This window comes from Scylla paramamosain, chromosome 10 (assembly GCF_035594125.1).
Source record: "Scylla paramamosain isolate STU-SP2022 chromosome 10, ASM3559412v1, whole genome shotgun sequence".
Lineage (NCBI taxonomy): Eukaryota > Metazoa > Arthropoda > Malacostraca > Decapoda > Portunidae > Scylla > Scylla paramamosain.
The window spans coordinates 7,839,584-7,853,044 of NC_087160.1; the positions used below are offsets into that span (position 1 = coordinate 7,839,584).

Consider the following 13,461-nt stretch of genomic DNA (forward strand, 5'->3'; position numbering starts at 1 on the left):
TGCGCTTCCTGGGCCATGTTATGAGAAGAGAGGGACTGGAATATCTATCTCTAACTGGTAAAATAGAAGGCAAGAGACCACAAGGAAGACCAAGATAGAAAGAAGTACATGGATGGACTGGTGCAAGTGACTGGAGGAGGAATGTCTGCAGCTCAGTTGATACAAGCAACTAGAGACAGGGAGCAGTGGCAAACCATGGTTGCCGACGTCCTACGGGATATGGTACGTCAGTAAGTAAGTAAGCTAGTGAGGCTCGGCTCCGTGTGTTGGATTCGGTGCACCACGCTGGTATTCCCCTGACAACTGGTGCGCCCCGCTCATCCCTAATCCCTAGCTTACTGGTGGATGCTGGTGTCCTGCCATTGGACCAACGCCGTCAGTCTCTATTAATGAGGTGTTTGTATCGAATCCACCGCCTTCTTGATTCTGTCACTGTCTGTTTCTCAGGATGCACGTTCTCCCTTATTTGATGTTTGCCCTAGTTCTCCTTTTGGATATCGGGTCAGATCTGCCATGACCGAGTTTGATATACCCTGCATCACCATTAGCCCCCACCGCCTTCCAAGGGTCGAGTATACCCGCAATTTTTGCGGGTATCAATCCGCCCTCTTGTTGTTAATAATAAAAACTTATTACCACAGTACGAGTCTCGTGCTTTATTTTTGGAACACTTCGACACACTCTGGCTCCGTCCCTCTCTACACAGATGGTTCAAAGTCTAATGCAGTAGTGGGATATAGTGTTATATTCCCCTATTTATGTCAAGGCTGTAGCCTTCCGAGATTTGTCTCCGTTTTTACAGCAGAGTTATCTGCCATTATTCTTGCCCTAAAATAATTTTTACGTTACCGGTTTCAAGTTTTACTATTTTTAATAACCCCTGTAGTGCGTTGTCTGCCCTGGAGCCATTTTACTTCCTCTCTCTCTCTCTCTCCCCTAATTTTATCTGTTTTAGAGTGGATTCACCTGCTTCAGCGCAGAGAATATCGTAAAACATTTTGTTGGGAACCCGCACATGTGGGAGTTAATGGTAATGAGAATGGCTAGAGGCGGCAACTCGGATTGCTCCTTCCAGCAACATTCCCTTTCATGATTTATACTCTAATATAAGGGTGGCAGTTCTTGCCGGTTGGCATTGCAGGTGGGAAGATGTGGTTGCCACCACTAAGATGGGTGAGATAACTTCTGTAACTTTCCGCCCATGGACGAGTGCCATGTGCAGGGGCGCCGCTTAGAGACTGCAATGTGAAATCTCCGAATTGGCCACACACGTCTCACTCATGGTTTCCTCATGTCCCGGGAAACTCAACCATTCTTTGATGACTGCTTAGTTTCCCTTATAGTGCGACACTTTCTAGTGGAGTGTCCCAGTCTGGTGGAGCTGCGGAAGCGATATCTTTTCCGCTGTCGCTATGAAGATGGGACCTTCCAGATGTCGCTGATACTTGGAGAGAGGGCTTCTCTCCTCGGGACATGAGGATCTTATGTTTGTGGAGAAGGTTGGTCTTTTAAGCAAATTATAGATTACCTTTTAACAGTTTTTTTCTGTTTTTTTTTTTTTTTTTTTAAGTAATATAATATTGGGCAGAATCTTATTTTTGCACTGGAATAACATGGAGGCAAGTGAGGAAGACACAAAACGAACAAAGCTGGGTCATTGGGGTCAGTGTCTTGGGCACGTAACGAACAACGCCAGATATCTGAGTCAGTGGGGTCAGTGTCTTGGGTACGTAACAAACAACGCCAGATATCTGGATTAGTGAGGTCATTGTCTTGGTATAGAACGAACAACGCCAGACACAGTGGTCTGAGTCAGTGTGGTCAGTACCCCCTCTCTTTAAATCAAATTAAATTAAAGTAAAGTAACTAAAACATCACGGTACCAATCTTTTTATTTATTTATTTATTTATTTTTATGGCTCTTCCCATTTCCCCTTTTATGTTTTCTTTTATAGTGGTCTTTTTTTTTATACCAATATTTTAAGAACTGCAATCTTTGTCGCTTTTAAAGGTTTATAGCGGCGCTATATGACCGCGATGTTGCGGCGCCATAAATTCAATCAATCACTCAATCAATCAATCTTATTGTTTCATGCTTTATTTTTGGAACACTTCGACACACTCAGGCTTCGTCCCTGTTTACACAAATGGTTCAAAGTCTAATGCAGGAGTGGGATATAGTGTTATATTCCCTTCTGTCAAGGCGGTAGCTGTGAGAGCACAGGGACACTAGATTTTGAGAGGGCGATAAATTACCGCCCCGTCATAGGAGAGAACCATCCGCCATGCGGGCAGGTGGGCGGAGCCTGTATCAATGCGCGCGGGCCGAGGTGAGCGGGGCACGACCTTGCTCGGCCTCACTCCCAGCCAGGTCACCCAGCGCCCAGGACGTGCCCTCCTCGACTCCTCCCGAACCAGCCTGCAGAAAGGACAGCGTGGTGCAGCGGTAAGCCGAAGCCCTGACCAACGAAGCTGGCTTTCATCGAAGCAGACTGGAGGAGTGAGTACACCAGTGGAACGCCTGGGGTGAGTTATTTGTGGTAAGGCCTGTTAACAAGATTTCATTTCCAGTCACCCAGCGACCACGTGGTCGTCGCTCCTTGCCCGGCATAAGTGATACAGTGCATAGTGCCGACTAATTACCTCCGTGACCCAGTAATTTAACGTCAGGCTGTGCTCTCACAACGCAAAAGGACCGCGCATTGGCCTCACTTCCGAAGGAATAGGTATTTCTTTGTGTGCGGCCCACGCGCCACTGAGTGTAGCCATAGCTAGCCAGGCCTTTGTTGTAATTACTGTGTAAATATAAGTCAAATATTTACGACTGTGCTTTCTTTTGAGTGTCCCACCCTAGTCTACCTGGAGACTCAACCAGGAGTCGCATGTGATCGGCAGGGGTAACGTAAAGGAAACACCGATCCATGACAATTGGCGCCCGAACAGGGACCTCATACTAAGCGCAGTCACGGTAGAGTAATTCTTTGGTGCCGAGTACCTTGCTGATATCTTTTGCTGCAGACAATGGCGTCCGAGGGTCACAGTGAATCTTTCGATCCCTTTGCGAGATTTAGGCCTGAAATCGCGGCGCTGAACATAACAGCAGCGACGAAGGTTAGTGAGTATATACAGAAGCGGCTAGCTGAGGAGAGAGAGGACCGCTTACGTGCCGAGGAACGTGAGAGAGAGGACCGCCAGCGGGAGGAGGAAAGGCAGGAACGTGTGAGGCAGGAAATGATTCGTGGCGAGGAACGGGAACACGAGAAGGCGATGGCTGAAATGGAGCTTCGCCGTGTGGAGGCAGAAGAGACTCGATCTCGAAGTTCTGAGGGAAACACTCTTCATGCCTTACATAGGGTGAAACTAAATGCTTACCGTGAAGGGGAAGACATTGATGCTTTCATTTCCCGTTTCGAGAGGCTGGCCAAGTTGTATCAGATGGAGTCTGAAGAGAAGGCCATCGAATTTTACAGCCTGTTTACAGGCAAAGCCTTGTCCATCGTACATGGGCTAGGGCCTGAAGATAACTCGTACGAGCACATGAAATGCGCTCTTTTGAAGGCGTTTGGCAGAACGGCAGAGGCAGCCAAGCAGGCATTTCGCAGTGCCGCTATCAGTGATAACGAAACCGCCGTTCAGGCTCACGCCAGAATTTCTCGTCTCTTTGACGAGCGAGTGCAAAAGGAAGGGATTTACCTCACGTATGAAGCGCTACGGGAGTTAGTCATACGCGATAGGTTTGAGGAAATGTGCCCGCCTGAGTTTGTGGCCACCACTAAGGCCACGGGGAACGTACAGGCAAACAAAATGGCGGAAAACCTGGACCTCCATTTTTCCGCACATGGGCGTAAAAATGTTCCCCGAGTTCGTTCTGCGGGGAGCGGCAACAAGGCGCAACCCAACGATCCGGAGCCAGTAAGGAAGGAGCAGACACCGTCTCCCTTCCGGCAGAATAAGCCACAAGGACACCCCAGGGAGGGTAGTAAGTTTCAACCACCACGTGGGTGGAATACCGGCTCATGGCGTCCCACACCACCTATGAGAGCTGCCTCACACACAGGCAAATATGCTGCCGCGCTACTCGATGCGCCGGACGATATTGTACCAGCGGCAGACACTACCCCAATTACAGCTGTCCAGAACCACCCATTTTGACTAGCGGCCACCTCTTCAGTACTAGGAGGTTCACCGCGGGGATTGATAGTGAAAAACGGTAGAGTAGGGGGCAGGTTGGTAAGGGTAATGAGGGACAATGGTTCTACCGGCTGTGTAGTGAAAGAAGCCCTGGTTACCCCTGCTCAGTTCACAGGAGAACACGTGAGAGTCGTCATGATTAACGGCTCTATGGCTACTTGCCCGATAGCTGTAGTCGACGTCGAGACGCCATTCCTCACTGGCAGAATCCAGGCCGCTGTGATGAAACAGCCTATCTATGAATTGATAATCGGTAACGTTGAAGGTGTGAGGGACGTTCGGAACACGGACGCCGCGACCCAAACCGAAGATCAAGTAGGTGCCGCCCTGACGCGAGCCCAGGCACGAGAGACACGGCCCGTGGTCCCTCTCAAGCTCACATCACCTGACGAGCTGCTCAATAGCGCTAACGTCACTGCCGCACAAAAGACCGATCCCTCCCTTGCAAACATTCGGAAGCAAGCCGCTGAGGGGGTATCGAGGGTAAATAAATACGGAACGACTCGCTTCTGCCAACACAGAGGAAAGTTGTATAGAGAAGTCATCTCCGACCTCGGTGAGACTCGGTCGCAATTCGTGGTGCCTGCACAGTACCGCCACGCGGTGATGGAGATGGGGCACAGCGCGGCCTTGGGTGGTCACATGGGGCGACAGAAAACACAAGACCGCATTAGTCACGCATTTTTCTGGCCTGGCGTGATGGCCGATATCGCGAGATTCGTGAGATCCTGTGACGTGTGTCAAAAAACTGTAGACAAGGGCCGTGTGAAACCTGCGCCGCTAAGACCCATGCCCCTTATATCCGAACCATTTGAGAGGGTAGCCGTAGATATTGTTGGGCCGATCACGCCACGCGCGACTGACGGATCAAAATATCTACTCACGTGTGTGGACTTCAGCACCCGTTGGCCTGAAGCAGTACCTCTGAAAAATATAGAGGCCACCACAGTGGCTGAAGCGCTGGTAGGGATATTCTGCCGTGTGGGCATTCCCAAGGAGGTGCTGAGTGACCGAGGCACTCAGTTTACGTCTGCCATGATGGACGAGACGTTTAGGATTCTTTCTGTGAAGGGCCTTAACACGACACCCTGGCATCCCATGGGTAACGGTCTGTGTGAGAGGTTCAACGGCACACTGAAAAAAATGCTCAAGCGGCTGGCCGCCGAGCAACCCAAGGAATGGCCGAGATTTGTGGCTCCTCTCCTGTTCGCATACAGGGAAGCACCGCAGAGTACTCTGAAGTTCTCGCCTTTCGAGCTACTCTATGGAAGAGCAGTGCGCGGTCCACTCCAAGTGCTGAGAGAGCTATGGGACGAGGACGTGCCAAGTCCGGAGGTACGTACGACATACGAGTATGTTATAAACCTGGCTGGCAGACTTAGGGAAACCTGTCGTATGGCCAAGGAAGAACTCCTGAAGGCCCAGGAGGTACAAAAGGCCCATTATGATCGCAATGCGCGACTACGCACACTGCAGCCTGGCCAGGAGTGCTTAGTACTCCTACCCACTGCTCATAATAAGTTGCTGGCGCAGTGGAAGGGGCCTTATGAGGTCCTAGAGCGCGTCTCCGACTTAAATTATGTAGTATTGATTGATGGGAAACGGAAACGTCTTCACATTAACATGCTTAAGGAGTATCATGCGCCTACCATCTCTGGTAGCGCTGGCGCTCAGGAACCAGCATATGCTGAGGATAGGGCCACATGTTTGAAAGCCGTGCGTGATATTTTTTCCCTCTCAACAGCTGCGAAGGAGGAAGGTGAGATCAAATGTAGTGCAGCTGTGATTCACGATGCAGAGGACGTAGGAGATGGTCCTCTCACTGTACAAAAGCGTCAGACGGAGACCGTAGATGACGTCACATTATCTGAAAGGCTAACACCTGAGGAAGTATCGATAATAAAGGATCTTCTAGGTGAATACGCGGAGGTCTTTTCTGACAAGCCTCGCGTGGCCCGGGTGTCGCCACACAAGATCACCCTAACGAACCGAAAGCCAGTGAAGGTGAAACCCTATCAGGTCCCTCTGCAGCTTAGGGACGCTGTGGCTGAGGAAATACAAGAAATGGAGGACTTAGGCATTATCGAGAGATCCGATTCTCCGTACTGTAGTCCTATGGTCGTCGTACGCAAGAAAGGCGGTAGTGTTAGGATCTGCGGTGACTTCCGAAGGATTAACGCAGTAACACAAATAGACGCAGAGCCCATGTTCGACCAACAGGAGATATTTAGCCGGCTGTCACACTCGAGGGTGTTTAGCAAACTGGACCTCACGAAAGGATTCTTTCAGATCCCGCTTGACCCCGAGTCAAGGAAAATAACGGCTTTTGCCACCCCCAGCGGCCTCTATCAATATCGGGTCCTTCCTTTCGGCCTTGCCAATTCCCCCGCGGTCTTCAACCCCCGAATAAGACAGGTACTAGGTGACCTGAATGGGGTCGAGGTTTTCGTAGATGACGTACTGATTCATTCTACGGATTTGGAGGACCACGTAAGACTGTTACGTATGGTCCTTGATAAACTCAGAGACGCCAACATGACGGTTAAGCCGAGCAAGTGTGAGTTGGCCAAGGCAGATGTCGAATTCCTAGGCCACAAGGTGAGTCAAGGACAGTGCCTCTGCTTGGAGGACAAGGTTCAGAAAATAAAGGAAGCTCCTGTTCCCCACACCAAAAGACAGGTCCGATCGTTCCTAGGGTTAGCAGGGTATTACCGCAGGTTTGTCCCCAACTTTGCCGCGGTGGCGCTGCCGCTCTATGAGCTTGTTAAGAAAAGAGCACCAAATAAGGTTGAGTGGGGTCCCCACGAGGACAGATCATTCAAGGCACTGAAGTCCTTGCTGTGCAAGGACCCTATCCTCCAGTTGCCTGACCCTACAAAGCCCTTTGTGCTTAGGACCGATGCTTCCTGTGAAGGTTTGGGTGCTGTGTTACTGCAGGAGAAGGACGGCGACATCTTCCCCGTGGCCTATCACAGCAGGAAGCTCAAACCGGCAGAGAAGAACTACAGCACGGTAGAACGTGAACTACTCGCCGTAGTAGATGGGATAAAGAAATTCTACTTCTACTTATACGGGGATGAGTTTGTATTGCAGACAGACCACATGCCCCTGGAGTCACTGCGTACCTCTAAGAATGCAAACTCCCGAATAATGAGATGGGCTCTGTATTTGCAACAATTTCAGATGCGAGTTCAGTACATCCGTGGCCGAGACAATGTCGGGGCCGACGTGCTGTCTCGCCTTTTAGAAGGGACTAGCGCATCGTCTGAGACGAGCGAGTAGTACCTCTTCACCTCAGTAAAGAGATGATCTTGCCATGCGTCTGGTTAGGTAACTAAGTTATATTCTAGATCGGTCTGAAGGAGTGTGCCTATGTTTACATGTCATGCATAATGCCTACCCATTCCAGCACCAGGTGTCCCTACTTTGTGGAGTACCTGCACATAATCACCCCAGTTTCGCCCCTAGCAGCAGCATCCTTAGGGAGGACGCCTTGGGTGCCTGGAGAGGAAGAGTGTGGACCAGGTTATGTGGTGGCCCAGCGAGACGAGTAACCACCCACACTACTACACCCCAAACTACAGGATGAGTTGTCACTTGTGTTCTGTGTTTGAATATGGGATGTATATGGTACTATGAAGACACTAAACTTTCTCTTTGTTGGCAGAGGGGCTCTGAGGGCAATCCTGACCTGAAGGCCGTTCAGAACACGCTCGTGTCTCCCAGAGAGGGGTGACACCACGCTGCGTCTTCCCCAAGATGAATCCGAAGACACCGCTCCGTGTTCGTGTAGCGTCTGCGTATCTCTTACACATATATTACGTACGCTCGAACACCTACACTCCGTTATGTTATACACAGACATACATAACAATGGGAGGGCGGTTTAAGTCTGACGATATTTCGTCTTGCAAAAGGAACGGGAAGGTTCAGCTGGTTCAGGAGTTTTCCCCCTAAGCGAGATTCTTAACGTAAATACGGGGTTTTACCCTCATGAGCCACCTGAGCTTCCACCCGAAGACCCCTTTTAGTCTACACACACAACCGTTAGTAGCTAGTAAGGCTTAGAATTTTTTTTCCCGAAAAAAAAAATCCTCGTTTGTATGGGGTAATGTGAGAGCACAGGGACACTAGATTTTGAGAGGGCGATAAATTACCGCCCCGTCATAGGAGAGAACCATCCGCCATGCGGGCAGGTGGGCGGAGCCTGTATCAATGCGCGCGGGCCGAGGTGAGCGGGGCACGACCTTGCTCGGCCTCACTCCCAGCCAGGTCACCCAGCGCCCAGGACGTGCCCTCCTCGACTCCTCCCGAACCAGCCTGCAGAAAGGACAGCGTGGTGCAGCGGTAAGCCGAAGCCCTGACCAACGAAGCTGGCTTTCATCGAAGCAGACTGGAGGAGTGAGTACACCAGTGGAACGCCTGGGGTGAGTTATTTGTGGTAAGGCCTGTTAACAAGATTTCATTTCCAGTCACCCAGCGACCACGTGGTCGTCGCTCCTTGCCCGGCATAAGTGATACAGTGCATAGTGCCGACTAATTACCTCCGTGACCCAGTAATTTAACGTCAGGCTGTGCTCTCACAACGCAAAAGGACCGCGCATTGGCCTCACTTCCGAAGGAATAGGTATTTCTTTGTGTGCGGCCCACGCGCCACTGAGTGTAGCCATAGCTAGCCAGGCCTTTGTTGTAATTACTGTGTAAATATAAGTCAAATATTTACGACTGTGCTTTCTTTTGAGTGTCCCACCCTAGTCTACCTGGAGACTCAACCAGGAGTAGCATGTGATCGGCAGGGGTAACGTAAAGGAAACACCGATCCATGACAGTAGCCTTCTCAGAGTTGCTTCTGTTTTTACAGAAGAATCACCTGTCATTATTCTTGCCCTAGAAAGTAGTGTGTTGTCTGCCTTGAACTTTAGCATTTTACTTCCCCTTTCCCTCCCCAAATTTTATCTATTTTAGAATGAATTCACCTGCTTCAGCGCAGAGAATTTCACATAACATTTTGTTGGGTACCTGCACATATGGGAGTCCATGGGAATGAGAAGGCCAATAGGCTAGGGCAACTCTGACTACTCCTTCCACCCCCATTTCTTTTCATGATTTATATTCCAGTATAAGTGTGACAGTTCTCGCCAGTTGGCATTGCAGGTGGGAAGATGTGGTTGCCACCACTAAGATGGGTGAGATAACTTCTGTAATATTCTGTCCATGGACGTATGCCCACGTGCAGGAGCGCCGCTCAGATACTGCTGCATTTGCCTGTCTCCGTATGGGTCACACACGCCTCACTCATGGTTACCTCATGTCCCGGAAACCCAACCATTTTGTGATGACTGCTTAGTTCCCCTTAAGGTGCGACACTTTAGTGGAGTGCCCTAGTCTGGTGGAGAAGCTGGAGCGATATCTTTTCCACTGTCGCGATGAGGATGGGATTTCCAGGTGTTGCTGATAGTTGGAGAGAGGGGTCTCCCCGGGATATGAGGTGCTTAATTTTGTGGAGAAGGCTGATCTAAGCAAATTATAGACTACCTTTTAACTGTTCTTATTTAATTTATTTTATCAGTAGTGTAGTATGGAATAGAATTTTATCTTTGCATTGGGAGAACATGGCGGCAGGTGAAGACACATAATGAACATTGCCAGTGGGGTCAGTGTCTTGGGCACAACGAACAATACCAGAAGTATGATTCAGTGGGGTCAGCGTCTTTAGCATGTAACGAATAACACCAGATATCTGGTCAGTGAGGTCAATGCCTTGGGTATGAAACGAACAACGCCAGACACAGTGATCTGGCTCAGTGGAGTCAGTATGCCCTCACTTAAAATCAAACTAAAAAGTTAAAACATTAATATATCAACCCTCTCATTTTTGGTACTAAATTTTTATGGTTCTTCCCATGTCCTTTTTTAAGATTACTTTTTTTAATAGTCTTGTAATATTTTAGTCATACCTATAATTTTGTTTTTAATATATATATTTAAAATTGCAAAGTTTGTTGCTTTTAAAGTTTTGTAGCGGCGCCATATGACCACGATGTTGTGGCGAAATAATCTATTCTAAATCAATTAATCTGGATTCGTTTTGGTGATTTTTTTGACTTGTGAGATTTGGGTAGTGTTTTGAGTTAACAGCTGGCAGTTAAGGAACCCTCGTTGAGGCACTAACACCTGTGTCCTCGAGCCTGCAATTTCCTACACCCCCCATTAAAATAACGGACCATCAAGACCACTCCTTCCCCTCTTCTGCTTCTGCTTCTGCTACGCGTTCCGTTGTCCGCCTCACAGCCTTTCTTTAATGCCAGCTAGCAAGGGACATGAGGCTACTCCAGGTTTATATGTAAGATATGATTTTTTTTGTGTGTGTTGTTGTTGTTGTTGTTGTTGTTACCGTAAAGACATGGTGTTAGCCTTATTTTCCTGTGAATCCCTATGTGACAATTTTTCGTAAGCAATTCTGGTAGGCTAGTAGGCAATTTATTTTAATGTTCGTTTTATATATATATATATATATATATATATATATATATATATATATATATATATATATATATATATATATATATATATATATATATATATATATATATATATATAACGAACATTTAAATAAATTATAATATTAAAATAATTATAAATAAATTATAATAATTTATAAATAAATTATAATATTAAAATAATTATATATATATATATATATATATATATATATATATATATATATATATATATATATATATATATATATATATATATATATATATATATATATATATATATATATATATATATATAAAACTGGCAGAAAAAAAAAAGGTAAAAACAGCTGCCGAAAAACTAAAACAGCAAAGCGATTAGGCACATCTAAAAAAAAAAAAAAAAAAAAGAAAAGCAAAACAACCAATGACTGATATATATATATATATATATATATATATATATATATATATATATATATATATATATATATATATATATATATATATATATATATATATATATATATTGTCAGTCATTGGTTGTTTTGCTTTTCTTTTTTTTTTTTTTTTTTAGATGTGCCTAATCGCTTTGCTGTTTTAGTTTTTCGGCAGCTGTTTTTACCTTTTTTTTTTCTGCCAGTTACAAGTGTTCTTTTATACGGGTTTTGCTCTGCTGTGTTCTCTTTACTGATATCATACTTTTTCAGTCACATTAGCATATTGCACATTGATTTTGATGGTTAGGTTAACCATCTGTGAGAGGCTAATCTCTTATTTATATACTTTTATATTTCGAGTGTTTTGTTAGAGTTAACATTCCGTTTTTATACCATTTTATTTTGTGGTTACGCTGGCATTTTTAGGCGGTTTGCAGTGACGGTATAATATGCTTTACTTTTTTTTCTTTTTTTTTTTTTTACCTACTCAAACAAGCTAACTTGTGGGGCGTAATCCGGTTTGTGATTTTTTTTTTTTTTTTTTTACCCCGTGACTCCTTGTTTAATTGTAATGTTCATTCTTAGTATTTACTTTGATACTGTATCGTTCTTGGCCTGTGATTTCTGTAAATATTATTAATATTATAATAGTACTACAATTGTTTTCCTAAAATTTGTCCAAACTTGAGAAACGGTTGCTTAACTATAACTAACAACCACCGCCATGATGTAGGAACCATTTGTTCCCGAACTATCCCTACTGCTGTTAAGTTTGAAGTTTTTGCTACATGAGTCAACATCTGGATATCGGCGGTACTACGCACATATTCGAATACATGTATTTTAGAATACATTTATACCGTTATGGAAATCACGACAACTTACCCTTGTTTGCGCTGCAACGTTTCCGCAAAATATTGTAAATATATTACATCATTATTATTTTTTTTTTTTTTTTAATTGATAGGACGCCTTGTTAAAGTCTCTCTCTCTCTCTCTCTCTCTCTCTCTCTCTCTCTCTCTCTCTCTCTCTCTCTCTCTCTCTCTCTCTCTCTCTCTCTCTCTACCTTCATCTGCCTCATGATGGAGAACTGTGACGAGCTCTCAATGGCCACGATGGCGTGCTGCCCTGCCTTCAAGGCTGTCACCGCGTCATCGATGGACGCGAATAAATCCAACTTCTGACGCATCTTCTGATAAAGTGGACCTTCAGAGTACAGCACCAGACGCACCGTATAGCCGCCATTATCCAGTAACGCCAGTCTACAGGGAGTAGTTGGTGCTATTTTTTTTTTCTTGCCTAAAATTTAATTAATGTAATTGCGTATCTCTTCATTAACCTAGAATAACATGATTGCCACTAAAGGCGTCTTCTATTTACCGTGATCCGTTTCAGATCACTGATCTGGCTCATCTTCTATTTACATCTTGATCTGGATTTACCCTGATCTGAGTGATCCGCATCATGCCTGGGTTATTATAGCAGACACTTGCTGAAGCTGCTGCCGGCGGTCATCTTAGCGGTTGAGCAGCCTTTACTGGGAACTTGTATACGGAAATTCAGAGCAAGAAAATGGCTGATATGGCTTTGTAACAAACTGAATGGGAATCGTTGCAGAATGTTGCTGTGTGCACAAAATGTGAATATTGGTGGTGACATGCCAGAAACAAGGGAGATATTACAAGCCACACCAAGCCTTGGTTTAATGGGTTCTGGTTATAATTACGTGGCCATTACCGCCTCTGCCAACGACTACATGATGAGGTAGAGGAAAATAATACTTGTTCAGTCAAAAGTAATACATCTCTATTTTGGAAGTGCCTAAGTAATGGTGTCAATAGTGTCAGCACGTGGGCCAGGGTACCCTCACCTTACGTCCGAATATCTTCTGATTTTACCATTCTGTACTTCACCACTGAGTACATTCAGCATGCTGTGTGTGAAGAGAGCTGTGTGAAACTTTATTATACAACGTTCATGGCCAGGCACGGAACCCAGTCTCGTGCTGCCTGGGTAGGCAAGTGTCTGTGACTCATTGTTGGCCTTCTCAGCCCAACTTCCTCAAGAAATGTACAGTAGGCTGTAGTCCTCGTTGACAGTGGTGAGCATCAATAGTTTGCCGCTTGTGACAGCTAGGCAGCGACATGCTTGTGTTGTTACTGTTTTGATCAGTAAAGCCCGCGAGCATTCTTTATAACCCGAGGGAATCCAGATCAGATCAAGATCTAGATCAATGATCTAGAGCTGATCAGTGTTATAAATAGAAGACACCTTAAGAGGTGTGAATTAATCTAAGAAATAACAATTTTGAGAGTAAAGAAAGAAAATGGTGTCTACAGTTTGACATCTG

General features: G+C 45.9%; 1 protein-coding gene across 1 annotated transcript; it reads left to right on the forward strand.

The window, feature by feature from the left end:
- The first annotated feature begins 4,239 nt into the window (after positions 1-4,239).
- LOC135104018 (uncharacterized) lies at positions 4,240-7,745 on the forward strand. Its single transcript, XM_064010881.1, has 2 exons — positions 4,240-7,454; positions 7,601-7,745. Exons 1-2 carry the CDS (start codon positions 4,240-4,242, stop codon positions 7,743-7,745), a joined length of 3,360 nt encoding a protein of 1,119 aa, XP_063866951.1.
- The last annotated feature ends 5,716 nt before the right edge of the window (positions 7,746-13,461 follow it).